The 19,329-nt window shown below is 29.0% G+C and overlaps 1 protein-coding gene across 1 annotated transcript; it reads left to right on the top strand.

Annotated features, from left to right (window-relative positions):
- Window positions 1-15,224: 15,224 nt before the first annotated feature.
- Window positions 15,225-16,935, top strand: LOC111314546 (1-aminocyclopropane-1-carboxylate oxidase). Its single transcript, XM_022916006.2, has 4 exons — window positions 15,225-15,421; window positions 15,507-15,733; window positions 16,029-16,362; window positions 16,481-16,935. Exons 1-4 carry the CDS (start codon window positions 15,317-15,319, stop codon window positions 16,763-16,765), a joined length of 951 nt encoding a protein of 316 aa, XP_022771741.1. The 5' UTR covers window positions 15,225-15,316; the 3' UTR covers window positions 16,766-16,935.
- Window positions 16,936-19,329: the final 2,394 nt, after the last annotated feature.

Below are 19,329 nucleotides of genomic sequence, written 5' to 3'. Positions count from 1 at the left end.
ATATCATTTATTTATATTTATTATTTTATAAAAAAATTATAAATATTAATATTTAAATTATTAAATGATATTTTTAATACTAATTAATGAATTAATTGAATTGGATTTAAAATTTTTATATTTTTATTTCATTATTAAAATGGAGAAACTATAAAAAAATTCAAGATTTTCCTTTTTTTTTTTTCTTGCAAAGAAGTGAATTCACTGGCTGCCCGAGAAATGCTAAATAATTTGAAAATAAAAATAAAAATTTTATAATTGAAATAAACTATTTAGCAATTATGGACGGCAATTACCATGTCTCACGTGTGCCATGCTTTACAGAACTGGACATGTCCAAATTAATTAAAATCCATATTAATCATGCAATTCAATTCTCATTAGGCTTCCAAAATTCAAGCCCCACCACCTTTTGTACTCACCTCCCACTCGGAGTTGCCGACCTCCATGTGGTTTATCACACTATCACTTCTCTTCACTTTCTTCTACCCCTCATTTTCGGTCATTTACGTTCTATTAGTGCGATGACAATTTCACAATATACAATAATTGTTGAAAACTTGAAATGCAAATTATTTTATTTTATTATTATTTTTTATTTACTGAATATTGATCATATGTATGAATAACAGGTCACGAAAATTTAAATTTAATAATTTTAGACATAATAAAAAATGATAAGAGAATATATATAAAAATAATATAATTTAAAATTAAAAATATATATAAATTTTATAAAAACCAAAAAAAAATTATATTCAAAATGCCAACATAAATAATTACTTCAAAATTTTTGTAAATATTTGACATAAAATAAATATAATATAAATACATGAATAATCATATATATATATATATAAACCTAATATCTCTTTTTAGCTCCTTAATTATTGGATTAGAAATTAATATGGATGCCTTGGATATTTTGGAGGATGCTAATTTTTTTTTAAATCTCTTTTCCATCCTTTTGATTTTGAAACTGTAATTTTTTTAATACCAAACCAACCATCAATTTAACCATCTCTTCAAGTAAAATTTCAAACTTAAATTTTTGGACGACTTAAAATTTGAAATTTTTAATTATTTAAAATATAAATTTCAAGTTGAAATTTCAAGTTGAAACTTAATGATAAAATTTTTTTTCAGTTTTGACTTTATTTTATTATAAATATATTATTATTTAAAATATAAAAGATACTTTCCGAAAACTTTGAATAAAAAATTAGTAGATATAAATTTGTAGTAAAATTTTAATTTAATAAAATATTTAAAACATAAAAAATCGAAGTTTCAAAATTTTGATATCATTGTAAAAGAATGTGGTGGGTTGTGGATGTCGATCTGGTCGACAAATATAGCTGGAACTGACTCATCTTTCCTCTTTGATTGCTACAGACTAAAAATAAATAATAATATAATCCACTCTGTGTACATTACATCAATTTTAACCAAACAATTTGAAGAAATTATCAGATTGAAATCATTCTAAAAAAAAAAATTAAGGAATCAAATGAAACAATTCAAAAGTTAAAGTGAAATCAGAATATAAAATTAGGGATCATAAGTGAAATTTACCAGTTATATTATGGACTGATATATACTCTTATATTTAATTTTTTTTATTAGGAGATTTTTACATTAAACTAGTTTAATTTCCTATAATCAACGAAATTTTATGTTTTGAAGACCGATGACGAATGATCCTCCTAGGTTAGTCCAATTGTCATGGGTCGAGACTTAAGCTTTGAATTCGCGCGATTTCGAGACCCGGACATCCACCATCTGGTGTCTCATATCAATCTTGCCACGGTTCACACCCTTATGAGGTATTATCTGCTCTGGCCCTCCTGACCTCACGGTTTTGTCTTACAAAAAACGTCTCACAAGAAAAAGATGGTATAAACTTTTTTATACCCCAGTGACCCTCCTATTATGTTCGATGTGAGATTCAGGATTTTCTCTTAGGTCTGTAACATTCTCCCCCACCCAACCTCGTGATGCTTTCGTCACGGAGGCTGACCACCTTACCTACCTCCCTCGAGGTGCTTGACGTGGATCGAACAATTTAGGGCTGGCTCTGATACCACTTGTCACGAGTCGAGACTTAAGCTTCGAACCCGCGCGACTCAGTAACTCGAGCATCCACTCATCCGACGTCTCAAATCAACCTTTTTATCACGGTTCACACCCTTATGAGGTATTGTCCGTTCTGACCCCCATGACCTTATGATTTTATCCTACAAAAGGTAGCTTATAAGGAAGAGGTAGTGTGAATCTTTTTATACCTTAATGACCCTTATATTATATTCGATATGAGATTCAAGGCTCTTCCTTAAATCTGTGACATAATCATAAATTAATTATTATTTTTATATGACATTTATGTTCTCCTTATCTAATTGGTGGAAGAGCTCTATCGAATTGGGGAGTCCAATTCTGCCTAACCTATAAATGCTAAACTAATATCTTTTACAAGATTTTGGTTATCCTAGTTTATCAAGCTGGCCAGCCAGCTTTTTTCGATAATTTGTGATTAGTTTTCAAAGTCAAAATTTGATCTCTTACCTGAATTCGGACTTTTTCATGTTGACTTAAAACCTCATTTCTTTTCATTCAAACTTCTTGCGTTTATTCTTGAAAATTTTGATCATATTACATTACCAATAAACCTAACATGTACTTTATTATAGATTATTGTATTTTTAATTTCAATGATTAAGTTCAATTTTTAATAGTTTTGAATGTCAAAAAAATCTTTTTCAAGATTATTATAATCAAATTATTTTTTCTAAAATTTAAATGTAACTTTTTTTTCTCAACTGATTTTTTCAAATGATTTAAATTTATTACAACAAATTAAATGAATTGTTGATCAAACCAATATAATTTCTCAAACGAGTTAAACAACAAAGAAATTAATAAAAATGGAATTGAATTTATGATATGAGTTTATATTTAATATATTGTTAGTGTATAAACTTAATACATTATCACTAAATTAAATAATACCACTTAATTAAAGAACAAATATTAACCCTTAAAATAAATATACAAAAATTAATAACTCGTTAATAAATTGGTATCATATAATTTAATTATTTCATTAATAAGATGATATTATCTAATTTATTGATAATGTATAAAATTTATACACAGACAGTATATCAAATATAAATATAATATAAGTTTATATTTAATATACTGTCAGTGATAAACTCTATAAATGTCACTAAATTAAATGATGCCACCTAATTAACGGACAAATATCAACCGTTAAAATAAAATATAAAAAAATTAATATTTTAAAAAATTAACTCATTAATGAGATGGTATTATAGAGTGACATTGCATCAAATATAAATGTAAATTTTTCTCTTTTTTTTTTTAACACATGAGACAAATTGCTGTGATTTTTATCTAAACGGTGATATTTTTTCTCAACTGATTTTTTCTCAAATTTAAATGTAACTTTTTTTTATACTTTCAGATATATATTTCTGATAAGTTATATAATTTATCAAAAATGCGTATCCAAAAATTTTAAAATTGATATGAAAAGGATAATTAAATAATTTTACTTAAAAAATTTGAACAAAAAATAGGCAAATGAAGAAAAAAAATATGAGTGTATTTAGAACCACTTAAAAGACATTATAATAATTTAGTCAATTATGAAAATAGATGTATTATTGTACTTTTGAACATTATCAAACAATGATCAAACAATTGGAATTTGGAGGGGTAATATAATAATTTCTAAGGATATTATTTTAATTATATAGTATAAACTTTAATCATATAATTATTATATTTAATAAAAATATTTTTTATAAATAAGTGTTTAGGCACTTTTTTTGCAAAATCATTTTAAAAATATAGAAGTAAATGCCAGTGTTTTACAGGTACTTAGAAATGGGTCTTCAAAATTTCAAAGATTATTGAAAGATATGAAGAGTATGAAGAACTACCAAGAAAATGAAGAAACGGACTTTGAATTGCTGTAAAAGCCTCACACAGAGCATAGATTGTATTTCATCATTTATAAACATAAAAAATACTTTGGTTAACAACTTTTAACTACTACATAAGTTATTTGCCAAATTTTGTAGATCACCACAAATATATACATCATGCTACCTAAAGTCTAATAAACTGATACAAAAAATCATAATAAGTTGTTGTAGAAAAAATGCCATACTTGGTTACTTGAACTGTTATCACTCCTTTTTGGCATTTTTGCTGGAACACCGAATCTATTCCTTAGTGTTTCAAACCTTGCATTTGGTAAGGCCTTGGTCAAAATATTTGCAATTTGATCTTTTGACTTGCAATGCACCATTTTTAACACAAGGTCGAATATTCTTCAATGGTTGGTGTCATGTCAACTTCATTGAAGATGAAATACTTGTATGCAGGATCCCAGAATTGCATTCCAACTCTAATTAATTGATTGTTGACTTTTACTGCAAGAAGGTGTGCTATGTGGCCATGCCTCTGGCAAAACTTCTCTTGTCTTGATGGACTCATCTTCTTCCATATATCAACTAAATTCTCTAGATTGTTTTGTTTGATAAAGATAGATGTCTCTTGAGATAAGATAGAAGCATATCCGATTGGTAAACAGTCACCCATTTTTAGTTGAATCTTTTTTTACTGAACCTTTACTTCATTGAGTGACTCACAAAAAGCTTATACAGACGAAAAGTAAACTAGTCGTTCTGTGGAGTCTATGAAAAACTTGTTATTGAAGATTGTCTTTCAGGCAAATGTTTTTTATGCAATTTTATGATATGAGTATGAATCATGCAAACATGAATAAGAGAAGAGGTTAGTATATCAAATAAAGAGAAATAAACAAATAAATACCTAAATAAATTAAAACGTCACACACAATAAAAAATGAATCCTCTGCTTTTGGTCAATTCTAAAGGGAAAGAACTAGCTCTATCTATAGGTTAGGCACTTCTAAGGTTCACTATATGTGGTTTAAGGTTAAAGTCTAAAGGTTCTCAAATTGCTCCTTACATCATTGTCCATTACAGACTAGTAAGTCACCCCAATTCTCACCCATTACAGGCTACAAGCAAAAAATATTCAATTTGAGTGGGAGTATTTTGCTAGCCACTATGGAGATATTAAAACCTCATGAAAGCAATAGGTACTTTACTCCCTCATAGAGGGACAGAGCTCGGGTATAAAGCTCATGTTATGCATATACATATGAATGACATAATTAATAAAGTAAATAAATATAAATGAATAAAAAAATTTATACAAAAAGTTTAATTTTATTAGGTTTTTAGATAACACAAATTTATTTGCTAGCTTGACTCTCGATGGTCCCCAGCAAAGTCGTCAAACTGTCATAACATTTAGATCTGGGGATCTATCGCTAGACATTGACTTGAGGAGTTGCCACCAATCTTTTTGTTTAGGTGCGATTAGTCACCTAAAGAATCTATCCTTTCAAGGAACACCTAAGCTTGACTAAGATTCTCCAAAAAAATAAATTCAGGTTATTAACCAAAACAGGGTTTGAGATTTTGGTTACGTGTGAGGAAGGTTATAGCACCCTCACAACATCCATCAAAAGATGGTACTAGCTTGATTTTATGTTATCCGATAAGCCTTAAAAATTTTGTCAAGTAATTAATTATTGAAAATTATTCTTAATTAATTCTAATACTTTTAGCAAAAAATTAAGAAAATTCTTTTCCCTCAAGAGTATGCAAGAAAACTATTGTTTCACTTACAGAGACTCCATTGTATGATTAGTTAATATTAAAAATTTTTCAAGGAAAAAAAAGAAAAAAGAAATAAAATAAAAAAGAGTAACAATTCAACTTTAGATATAAATCCTTTTCTTTTCATTTTAGAAAAAACATCATTGCTTTGTATAAGGAAAATTAATACTTTCAATTTTTTCTCAAAATATATATTTTTTTGAAATTTTAATTTAAAAAAAATTGATACTTTCAACTTTTTCTCAAAATACTTTTTAGAAAATTTTATTTTAAAAATTTTGTTTTCAAGGAAAATTGATACTTTTAACTTTTTCTCAAAATACTTTTTAACAATTTTATTTTTAAGGAAAAATTGATACTTTCAACTTTCTCTAAAAAAAATTTTTTTGAAAATTTTTATTTTAGAAACTTTATTTTTAAAAAAAATTGATACTTTCAACTTTTTCCTAAAAATATTTTTTTAAACTTTTTATTTTTAGGGAAATTGATACTTTCAACTTTTCCTGAAAAATATTTTTGTTTAAAAAATTTTTATTTTTAAGAAAAATTGATACTTTCAACTTTTCCTCAAAAATATATATTTGAAAATTTTACTTTAGGAAAATTATTAAAAAAATAAAATAAAATAAAATAAAAACAAAAAATTAAGGAATACCAAATAATTTTAATTTAGAAATAATAATAATAAATAAATAAATAATAAATTAAAAAAACCTTAAGTCGGTTCGGCTCAGCCGCTGGAATTAGCTCGGCTTGAGAGACAGAACACGACTCAAAGGTGCGACTCGACGGGAAACGGCTCGGCTTAGCTTAACTGCAAGGGTTGGCTGGCAATCGAGTTAGACACGGATCAACACTCGAGTCGGGTCGAACCAAACAAAAATGTACGGATCCTTTGGGCTGATTTAACGTCAAAACGACGTCATTTTGAGCAAGTATAAAAGGCAAAAAATCTCATTTTTTGCCAGATGCTTCTTCTTCTTTTCCTCTCTCTTCCCCTCAGTTTTTTCTCCCTCTCTCTACCCGGTAAGAACGCCGACGAGATTCTCATTGGTTTTTGGGTTTTTTGTCAAAAATTAGGTATTTCGTCGAAAAAGTCACCGAAAAACTTAAATATCGTCGAAAAATTTTGTTAGATTATGAAAAATTTTCAGAAATTTTTCAGAAAAAAACTCCAAAAAAATTTGAAAAATTTTTTAAAAAAATTCTAAACTGCCTCTAAATACTTTTTGCTTCATTCACCTCTCTGTTTTGTTTTTTTCGTGTCTTTAGGTTCTATTTCAGTATCTATTTATAAGGATTGAAAGAGTTTCTGATCAATCTCAATTCCATCTAGGATTATGATTCAAACTTTGAATCCAATCTCAACTCTATCAGCCCCCAAATTCACATCCAAATCCACTTCCACCATTTTTTAAATTATTTTTAATTAATCTACTAATTATCTCCTAATTAATCAAGAAAAGGTAAAATCAATCAAAAATAAATAAATAATAATATAATAGTAAATAATAATAAATTAAAAAATGGGCCCATATTGCCTATTTGGACCAGGCCCAATTGATTCGGGCTTGGACCAAATTGAGTGTCTACAATGCAAATGCAATAATCTAAATTTTCACAATGCCATATTTTTAATCATGATTCAAATGTTTACAACAATGTAACGTAATGCATGTAATGTGAATGTCCATGTCATGAAATTTTAATTAATTGTGATAATATGGTTATCAAAACTCCACCATCCCTCATCTTTTTTTTTTTAACTTTTCAGCACTAATCATTTAGAACAAGTTTCGTTAATTGATACTTGATCGTAATTCACAGGCCTTTCAGCACTAGCAATTTCAGAATAAATTTCGTCAATTACCCCATATCATTTAATCACAACTCACAGGCTTTTTAGCACTAGTAATTTTAGAATAAATTTTGTCAATTGATCTACATTGTGTTCATCAGTTGATCACCATTCATAGACTTCTCAGCACTAGCCATTCAAGAATGAATTTCGTCGACTGATTTTTACTATTTCATCATTTGACCACAACTCATAAGTTATGTCGACCAATCCATCACTATATTCATTTCTTGATCATCTTTTTTTTAGATTTTTTCCCTATATTCATTTGTTGACCAATCCATCACCATATTCATTAAATCATCTTTTCAAGGTTCTGCACTCTTCATTTTTTTTGCCCCTTATCATCCTTGATTTTTATTCAAAGGAATGCAAGAATTTTTTTTATGCACATTATCATTCATTCATCATCATTTCAATTTTTGACAATTATAATGCAACCAGATATTTTTTCAATTTATTTTGGGGATACAACAATAAGAGAGCACAAAGGTGAATTGAAGGAAAGGTAATCATTGATGAGTGAATCTAGTATAAAAATAATTAGGCAAATGAGCAAATTCAAAGCATGTCCTTAGGAATGGTATTGAACAAATGGAGTAACAATATCCAAACAATGAATACTCAAATAATTCTGAACATTAATCCATGATTTTTTTTATAAAAAAAACTCATTTCATTGACTATCGAAATTATTTTGAGCTTATCGAACTTTGCCTTAGCTTTAAGAGATCTTCAGATATCTCTGATCTTTCATCCATATAATTGTTTATCCAAGTCTCAACTTAGAGACTTACCCAAACCGCCCTTTCGGGCTTTTAATTTAAGTCTTTCTTTTCTCTCTTTTTTATTTTTTTATTTTATTTTCTTTTTTTTTTCATCTTTTTCTTTTCTTTTCTTTTTTCTTTCATCCATGTCAATCTCTAGAGCAACGAAGCATGATTCTGTTATTCCATCATGAGCATGCCTTAGCCCAGCGTATGATCATTTAATTCGAACATTCACATTTGATCCAAATAGACTTTTAAATATTGTAATGTAGGCCATAGTGAGGGGTCATGAAAGAAATGGATAGGCTCAAAACATGTGTTTAAAGGGTTTAAAACCAAATGATAATTTCTCATTATTTGATACAACTTCGCATTTTGCCCTATTTCACTACTTTTCTTTTTCACATTCACCTTATTCTTCCCAAAAAGATTCTCCTTACCTTGCCTTAAATCATGTATGGCATTTTTTCTTTCTCTTTTTTTTTTTTACTTTTTTTTTTACTTTGTTTTTTTACTTTCCATCATTGAGGCCTTTTGCGATCCTTTACCTCTTTTTTTTTTAAATTATCCCCTAGTGTGGAAGGTGATTCTTGATTGGAGTTTTTTAGAAAAAAAAATCGTAATAGGCTCAAAAGGGTAGCAATGAATGGTTTTTTAAATTATAAAAGAAATATGATCATTTTTCATCTTAAATGTGAATGCTTTCTTTAAAGATCATCTATTGAACAAAAATAAACTCATAGATTTTTTCACATCTTTAAGATATATCTATTTCACATATGCCAGCAGCTTGCTTCTTTTGCTCAAATAATCTTCTTAAATCAATGTGAATGAGTTCTCAAAATTAAATCTCAGAATTATTGTTATCATTGTCTAAACATTCATTATTTGGAGTTCAAAAATGAAAATAAAAAAATGTGAAAAATAACAAAGCATCGAATAATGACTTGGATGAAAAAAAATGTAATAAAATGCATTAACTTATCTTTTATTGAAATGATAACAAAAGAAATCCTATTACATAAAAGAAATCCTAACATTACTTTAAAAGAAATCATAAAATGACAAGCAGCTTCCAACCAGCCTTAACATATTTTCTCAAAATTATGCCCTTGTGTAATTAGGTGAAGAATTTTTATTGACATTTTATCCCTCTGATTCTTTGAAGCTCATAAGTCTTTCAGGATCAAACTTTACACTTTATGTTTGAAAGCAGGACAGGTTTTAATAAAATGACCCATATTTCTATTATGATAATCGCACATCGTATTAACATCGTACCACTTTGGATAGGGTGACTTTAATGGTTCTAGAATAACTAGAGATGCCAAGTTGTTCTTGATTAATTCTAAGAATAACTCAGTCTAAGTCATGGGGATAGGGTCAATATGTGCCCTTTTTTAGTTATCTCAAGATCTCTTTAAATTATTTGGTTGGTTGTTAGGTTTTAAAGCTGATGCAAGTACTTGAAAGGCTGATTAGTAGGTTAAGGGGTAAACTGATTGTGGATATGGTTAGTAAGGGTAAGGAGAGATATTGTTCACAGTAGGATAGTACGGATAGTAGCCTTATGGTAGATAGGGTTGATATCTCTTGAACTGTCTATCAAAGTTCATGGCTTAAGCTTCAGTCTTTTTCTTCTCCAGTGCCTTCTTAGTTTTTCCTTTTTTTAATTTTCCATTTTTAATGGCATTCTTAATGACTTCGCTTGAAATCACCATATCAACAAAATTTTTTATTACATTTTCTATCATCTTTTCATACTAAGAGGATTTCAAAAATCTGACAAATAATACTATAATTTTTTTTCAGTCAAAAAAGGATACACCTGAGAAGCAATATCTGTTCACCTCTGGGCATATTTCTTGAATGATTTTAGTCACTATCTTTTCAATATTTTACAAAAAAAGGTTATCAGAGGCCAAGTCTATAATTTGTTGGTACCGATTAATGAAGGCAAGGGCCATATCGTTCTAAGAATGAATACGAGTCCTATCCAGCTAGACATACCATCTAGCAACAAAGCTCATAAGGCTATCTTGGAACACATGCATTAACAGTTTTTCATTATTAGCATAAGCTGTCATCTTCCGACAGTACATGATAATATGAGTCTTTGGACACTTAGTACTATTATACTTTTCAAACTCTAGCACTTTAAACTTCAGAGGGATAATAACATTTGGGGCTAAACAAAGCCCAGCAACATCTATTGAACCATAAAAACCAATGCCCTCTATGGCTCTAACATTTCCTTTAACAAGTTCATCTTTTGTTCGACTTTTGAGGCTTCTAAAGTCTCATTCTCCTTGGGCCTCAACTTTTCTTTCTCTTTTGGATCATTCAAATTAGGGACTGGTACTGGTTCTACTACCTTCTCGATAAAGACAGGATTTACATAACTCTGATACTATCTTAGATTTAAAGCTGATGGTATTCCAGAATATGTGTATCCTACAGGGTATGTGAACTGGCGGGATGGTGGATCTTGTGCGGGTTGGGCTTGATGTAGCCCAAAACTAGGAGGGTACAGTGGGTCATCCACCTCTTGTAATAGATGGTCTTGTTGGCTAGTACTTTCTTCTATACCCTTTCCCTTGTTTAATTTGTTTAAAGCCTTTAAAATCCTATTCAATTCCCCTTCTAGCTTTTCTTGAGCTTTTTCTATCCTCTCGAGACGATTAAAATTTTTTTGTTCTATTTGTTTGGTTCGAGCTCTTATGTTGTATTGGTGAGTTGATTGTTTGAGATTTTTGATTGGCGCAGCTATACTTGAACCTTGAATACCATAATTATAATAAAAAATGTTATGCTTTATGCATGATATGGTGATGCATAAATGGAATGTGTATTTTCATGGATGAAATTTAATATGAAAATGATGCAGATGCACAATGACAATGAAAATGATGCATGCAAATGCACAAAGTCAAACAAAAAATATAATTAGATCACAAACTATTTTTTATTGTGTCCTAACTTCGAGTTACATCTATCACTGGGTAGGAAGGCTTTATCCTAAGGCTGGACTCTTAAGTGTACACTATATGCAAGGTTAAGTGATATTACTACTAAAAGTTCTCAAATTGTTCCTTACATTATTTTGAGAATTTGAGATTTTTTCAAAAAATTTCTTTTTTTCTCCTAAACTCAAAAATCTTCAAAAAACTTTTAGATTGCTTTCTGCTTCTGATTTTTTTTATTTCTATTTCTGTGTAGGCATGTATTTATAAAGTTCTGAATATGAAAACTCTAAGAAATTCTAATTTCTTTTGAATTTCAAGCTTAAACCTAACTTCAATTTTATAAATCAGTTCAAATAATTTCACACAAACTCAATTATCTATTTTTTTATTTTTTTTATTTTTTTATTAACAAAATTAACTTAAGTAAAACTTTAGATAAATTAAAATATCTACATGTATAATTTTTTTAATTATGACAAAAAAAACAACAAATGAAAAGAAATAAATTTTCTAATACCTCCTTCAAATATCTATTACGTTAGTATTACGCTTAAAAAGTTTGTCAAATGAGACGTCGGTAGTATATCTTTAAAAAAATTATAAACTCATAAAATTCATCTGTCGTTTATGCCATTGAGACGTCTTTTCATTTTTTCTGTTTCCCAACCACTATGAAATTTCCTTTTTTTTTTTTTTTTCCTTTTGGTTACTTGGAGCTTTAAAAAGCAAATTTGAGAAGCTAAAAGCATTGTTCGTCCTTTTCTGGTTATGGTCAAATGCTCATTTGATTTACATTGTAGGCAGGCAACTTTTAATAGTATGAAACCGGTTTAAAGCTTCAATTATATGGTTACGTGGCTTCTTTATATATCAAGTGATGACAATTGAATGCTGGGGTGAATGCATCTACAATTCCTCCAATTTTTATCAAAGCTTTTTTTTTTTTGAATTTGAATTTTTTTTTTATTTTGAAACAAATTAAATTCGTGGTTTTAGTAAATAGATACATATACAATTATAAATAAGATTTTTTTTTTTTTTATAGTTGCACTTACAAATAAGTTGAATAACCGGTTACCTATATTTTTATTACGAAGCTAAATAAAATCCTTATTCTTCAATAATATTAGTTGTATGCACATGTACTGTGTTGGTGAAATATTAAAGAAAAGTTTCCTAACATAAAAATTAAGAAAAAAAAATTAAAATTTTAAGTTATCTAAATATGAAAAAAAAATTGAAACAAGTTAGTGTCAATGAAAATTTGGTTTAATGATAAAAAAAGATCGAAAACTTTAAAATTATAGGTTCAAATTTTATTTTTAGAAATATTATCTCATTTCAATTTTTTACATATAAACCTTAAATATTTTCAAATATATGTGCCTTATCTGAATCCAAACCCATTAGGCCAAAAGAGTAAAATGTAGATGAAGTTTCCACTATTTAATTTAAAAGGTGTTAAATACACTTTTAATTAAATTTATAGTTAAAATTTAATGATTTTTAATTGAATATAAAAATAATTAAAAATAAATTTGTTTGAATTAATTTCAACCATTCTACTAATTTTTAAGTAGTAAAGAGGACTTTTTTTTTTTATCATAAATAAATAATGGATCAAATTGATAAAATTTTTACTTTAATAATTTTAACTAATTTATTTTACATTCTTTTATAACTTTATATATTATTAATATTTGGATAAATTGATAATTAGATTTAATAACGTATTTGTACCTATCATAAGCATTACGTTTCAAGTCCACTCGATATCTCAATCACTGTTATCAAAATTAATATTTTTAAATATATATTAAATATTAAAATTTTATTATTATCAAACAAATAGTTAAATATTTTTAATTAACTTAAAATTTAGCATTGATTTACTTAAATAAAATAAATAATTCAACAGTTATTATAAATCATATAAAAATATGTGAAAAATGTAAAACTAATACAATTATTAATTTTATACAATTATTTTAAATATAATAAAATAACAAAGTAATTCACATGCCATAAACAGAACCTTCATCGAATCTGTACAATGTACATACACACTTCTAGTTGTTGGTAACTTTCCCAAAATAGTAGTAATGCCATTACTCTTCCCATTTGATCCCAACCATTTTCCCTAAATGCTCCAACCATTCTGGAATTTGAGTTTCCTTTTCCTTTCTTTTATATCAAATTAATTCCCACAAATTTGGCTCAAAGCTTGTGAAATAGCGGTGACATGTTTGAACCCTGAAATGACTTCTCATCATTTAAAATTTTGCACCACAAAAGAAAATTCAGCATGAGGTTGCTCAGACATTTAGAGAGAGCATAATATCTACGTTCCTTGTCAAAATTTTCCACTTAATTCCACGTTTTGGCCTAACGACATGGCGGCAAATTGTAGGCAGCTATGCTTTATGTCCCTAAATATTGTATTTTCCATGGGCTAAAATTATGATCGATAGATGTTGGTAGGTTGAGAAAAAAAAAATAGAAATTGTATTATTTTATTTGGATCTAAATTTAAATATTAAATATTTTAATTTGATTTATTTTTTGTATAAAAAATAAATAAAATTAAATTGTATATTTTTATTAATTTATATAGTTTTTAAATTTTTATAAAATAAAATAATTATTTTATATTTAAAATAATATTAAAATACTTCCTTTCTAATTCTAAATTTGGGGCTAAATTATTTTTCGCCTTTTATCATGTGGCTAAAAAATTATAAAAAAAATATTAGAGTTTGAGTTCGAATCGAACTCCCTTTTTTCTTTTCATGTTGCAGGGCGTTGTCCTACTTAAAAAAAAAAAAAAAAATGGGGCTAAGTTATCTTCATACCTCTTCAACTGTATCCATCGAATGCTATTCCTATTCGTCATATTACTTCTCTTTTCATGGTTTGGAAGAAAATTTTAATTTGAAAATTTCTTTTTAAAGGAAATAGTTGTCGATTGAGTTATAATTTTGCGATAAATCAATCTGTTTTAAATTTTTTGAATAAGTAGTATTTCATTATTTAAAGGGAAAAAAAAAACTTGTTATCCAAAAAATAATACAAATTGTATTATAAAAATTTCTTATACAATCTCTCAATTTTGACGTAAAATTTTAACAGAAAGATTTGTTGTATTTTTTTTTTTATAAATTTAGATAAACGAAAATTTACAACAAAATTAATATCTTACAAAGTAAACGAAAAAGAATTGCCAATTTTAAAATTATTAATCCCAACATTAGCACAAAAATTTAGCAAAAAATGAGATTTATTTACTAATTAGGTCATCAAATAAACAAAAATGGAACATGATTAATGTGTTTTTTATGAAATGTGAGGGACGGCTAAGATTTGGGTTTATCTGAGGGTCTGCGGTCCACGAGTGGACTGGAGTGAAAAAGCCGAGCAGCTTCCTTCAATACGCGAAAAGGAACCTTGGTCAGAATTACACTCAAAAGAGCCACCAGTACAAACAAACCAAAAAAAAAAAAAAAAAAGGAAAAGAGCGAACAAAAAGTGGGTCCAATCCCACCGAAAGGACCTAAAGCCCAAGAATGGATAGATATTTCAACGAGCAAAGCGACTACAGCCATAGATTTAGCCTGTCGTAGATAACGGGTCCAGTTTTAAGTCTTCTATATGATTTTTATTTCCTGTACTTTTACCATTATTTCCCAATTTTCCTTTATTTTTTAATTTTTAAAAACAACCACAGCATCAGACAAGAAAAAAGTTGCATCCATTAATGTTTGAAACGAAACTCACGAATAAATAAATTGGAATAAATTTGACTTGAATTTGTTAATGTTATTTTTCTGACCAACAAACCCATTTCGCGTGAAACTTCTATAAATACCACACTTTCAATTTCGACTCTGCATTAAAGAAATCGAAGCTTTTTCACTACACCCAAAGTAAAAGAGTGAGACTTTGAGAGATTTTTTGGGAAAAAAAGGAGTGGTGAGAGAAATGGCAACTTTCCCTGTTATCAACTTGGAGAAGCTTAATGGTGAGGAGAGAGCAGCGACCATGGAGAAAATCAAGGATGCCTGTGAGAATTGGGGCTTTTTTGAGGTATCAAAAGCTTTGCTAGCTATAGTTCTATACTCTATTCTGCTTTATATTTTGCTGATGTGGCGTGCCGACTCTTTTTTTTCAGCTGCTGAATCATGGGATTCCCCATGATTTTCTGGACACCGTTGAAAGAATTACCAAAGAACATTACAAGAAATGCATGGAGCAGAGGTTTAAGGAACTGGTAAAAAGCAAGGCCCTGGAGGGTCTCCAGGCAGAGGTGACTGATATGGATTGGGAAAGCACATTCTATTTGCGCCATCTTCCTGAATCAAACATTTCTGAAATCCCAGATCTCACTGATGAATACAGGTATAGAGGGAGCAAATTATAAGTTTCTGGATGAAGGCAAATGTTCTAGATTGAATAACAAAAAAAAAAAAAAAGTCCCCTGCTCATGGTGCTTATTTGGACCGCAACCATTTTTCCCACTAAATTTCTTTCCCGGAACAGTCAGCATTGGTTAACGATGTCCTCTCTTTCTTGATGAATGAATATAATACTGCATAATTAGACTATCATTAGCTTTAGAATAATACCAAAATTATTTTAGACAAAAAAAATCCCATTGTTTTGGAAAATTGAAAGTCCAAATAAAAAATTGCAGGAAGTTGATGAAAGAATTTGCATTGAAATTGGAGAAACTAGCAGAGGAGCTCCTGGATTTGTTGTGTGAGAACCTTGGACTAGAGAAAGGATACCTGAAAAAGGCCTTCTATGGGCCAAGAGGTCCAACCTTTGGCACCAAAGTGAGCAACTACCCACCATGCCCAACACCAGATAAAATCAAGGGACTCAGAGCGCATACAGATGCAGGTGGCATCATCTTGCTCTTTCAAGACGCCAAAGTGAGCGGCCTCCAGCTTCTTAAAAACGGCGAGTGGATCGATGTTCCCCCCATGCGCCACTCCATTGTTGTCAACCTTGGGGATCAGCTCGAGGTATGGACTCAATTTCACCAGATCTTTAGCCGAATACATTTTGCTTTTGACTCGGTACTGAAGTAAATCTATCAGAAGCGAAATTTAAACTTCAAATCTTGATTTCTTAAATACGCAGGTGATCACCAATGGCAAATACAAGAGTGTGGAGCACAGAGTGATTGCCCAAACCGACGGAGCTCGCATGTCAATAGCTTCATTCTACAACCCTGGCAGTGATGCTGTTATCTACCCAGCACCAGCTCTGCTGGAGAAAGAAGTAGAGGAGAAGAAACAAGTGTACCCAAAATTTGTGTTTGAAGACTACATGAAGCTATATGCTGCACTGAAATTCCAGGCCAAGGAACCAAGATTTGAAGCCATGAAAGCCATGGAAACAAATGTTCCCATTGCAACAGCTTAAATCCTGGAGCTTATCATCGAGAAAAGGCTTTTATTATATTATTTCAAACTACTTTGAAGTGGTGTGAAAAAGACTTAAAAGACTCGGATTTTTACTATAGATGTGTGTTGATTTATTATTGTAAACATCATCGGCAATTTCTATTCTACAATAATATTTTATTACTATTATGAACTAGTAAAATGGATCACTGTTTTTCACTTTGATTATTTTATTTTGTGGGTGGATCTAATGATCTCTTCATAGGAGAAACAAAACAATTAAAAAATCACTTAAAAGGGAAGGTGGGTTGCAAGATTTTTCCAACCTCTTGCAATAGATTTTGATGAAAACGTATTTGGATTGACAAAGTGGAGTAAATGCCATTATTTATCGAATCCATCTTCAGTGTTGGAAACAATCTTAAAAACAGAACAACGTTAAAGTAGCGACCACCTTGGCCAAGCCGAAGCTGGTGGTGACTTAAAGAATCAATAAGTACAGCTGCAGAAGCAGAAAAATGCAGAACAAGAAGATATGAGATGATCGCATGAATAAACTGCCTGTTTTTCTTGCTGTAGCAGCATACCTAAACTCAAAACAGACTTCATTACGAAGGCGAGATCTCACAAGTTATTGAATCATTGACTATTTTCTTATGTATTTCATTGCTACAGTTGCAGCAAGAAAAGTAGTTATAACTTGAAATTTGTTTGATAAAAGCAGTTATTTAGGGTCGTTTGGCATTGTTACATGTACAAATAGTTAAATAGATATATAGCATGATAAATTCAACATCATCTTGAATCAATTTCACGCACGATAATGTTTAAATTTGAGATCTCAAGATCTTGTAACTTTCTCCTTCTCCTCATTGGCTCTATTTACGGATTAAATGTTACTTCTTCAACATTCACTACAAGAAAATGAAAGATTAGTGACAGTTTTGTAGCAGCGTTTCACTTACAAACGCCGTTAATTTCTGTATCTTTATCAAATTTAAGGCATTTACTATCAAAATGCCACTAAATATACCAATAGCGGCGTTGTTACTTATAAACGCCATTAAAGACAAAAATTAACGGTGTTTATTGACTAAAGCGCTTGAATAATCTTTTTTAAAAAATTAGAGTGATTATTGAAGTTTTTTTTTTTTTGTAGAAAACGCTTTGAATAATTTTCTCATAAAAAATGGATAGGGGATTATTGAAGATATTTTTGACAGACAACGCTTTGAATAATCCTCTCATAAAAATAGAAGAGATTATTAAAGGCATTTTCTATAAAAAAAAAATAACTTCAATAATTCTTCATTTTTTAAGAAGGGATTATTAAAAGTATTTTTTACCTAAAACGCCTTCAATAATCTTCTCATAAAAAATGAAAGGGATTATTGAATACATTTTTTTGCAGAAAACTCTTTCAATAATCCACTCTAAAAAAATAGGGGAAATTATTGAAGAATAATCTCCTTATCAAAATTTAAGGGGATTATTGAAGGCATTTTTTTTACAGAAAACGTCTTCAATAATTCCTTTTAAAAAATTTAAGAGGATTATCAAAGCTGTTTTTGCTTGAAACACCTTCAATAATCTTTTTTTTGCAAATAATGACCTTTTTTTAAGTAAACGCCGCTATCATGAAAAAATGGTGTGGCTAAAATTTTTTTCTAAAATTTAAACCCCTCATTTCTTCTCTGTAATTTTTTTTCTTTTCCCAGCTTTTTTTTTTTGGAAGAGAATGACGAGAAAGAAAATTCAAATCAAGAAGATTTATAACGTAGCAACGAGATAAATGACTTTCTCAATGAGGAGTTGAAGACTTTTCAAGAAAACTTATGAGCTTTCCACTCTTTGTGATGCTGAGATAACTCTTTTAGTCTTTTCAGCCACTGGAAAGCTCTTTCAATACTCTAGCATAAAGTTACTCTCATTTATCTCATATCTATATGTGAATATTTTGCCTTGATTCTTACTCTATCTTTGCTAGTTTAATATAGAAATCTTGGCCTGCTGTTCGATTTAATGTGTCAAATGTGCTTGGGTGAGTGTGAAGAGAAGTGAGAAACATAATTGTTTTGAAAAAAGATCTTTTAAATCAAAAGAACTGTATAAAAGTATAAATTCATGATAATTGAATGTACTTAAATATTTTATTCTATTATAAAAAGAACTTTTTTTAATAATTTGTCAGAAGCTAAATGATTTTGGGGTGGGAGGCCATGGTTTCACATAAATGTCTGTATGATATTTGTCGATGCTTGTTCATATTTTTTTGAACCTTGTTTAAGCCATATTTTATGACTAATCAACTATTTTATAAGAAGTTTATGCTTTCCATATATCTTTGCTGGTGCAACTTAAAGCATAAATTGATATTTTATCATTCATTTTTCTTGTCAGAACTTGATCTGCTGTCATTTTCATTTTCTCTCCAACCAAACAGCTTTTAATTTTAGTTTTCTTAATTGAATCTTGTTACAATTTTAGGTTTCCTATACTTTTTTTGAATTTTCTTTAAGGTTTTCATAATGAAATTTACAAATTCTCATGATTTCCTTTTCAAATTATGTAAAATTCACGTTG

The sequence above is a fragment of the Durio zibethinus genome, chromosome 23 (assembly GCF_047325235.1).
Source record: "Durio zibethinus cultivar Kanyao isolate XHJ-2024 chromosome 23, ASM4732523v1, whole genome shotgun sequence".
NCBI lineage: Eukaryota > Viridiplantae > Streptophyta > Magnoliopsida > Malvales > Malvaceae > Durio > Durio zibethinus.
Note: the sequence above shows the minus strand (reverse complement) of the source record. Positions and strands in the feature narration are given on the sequence as shown.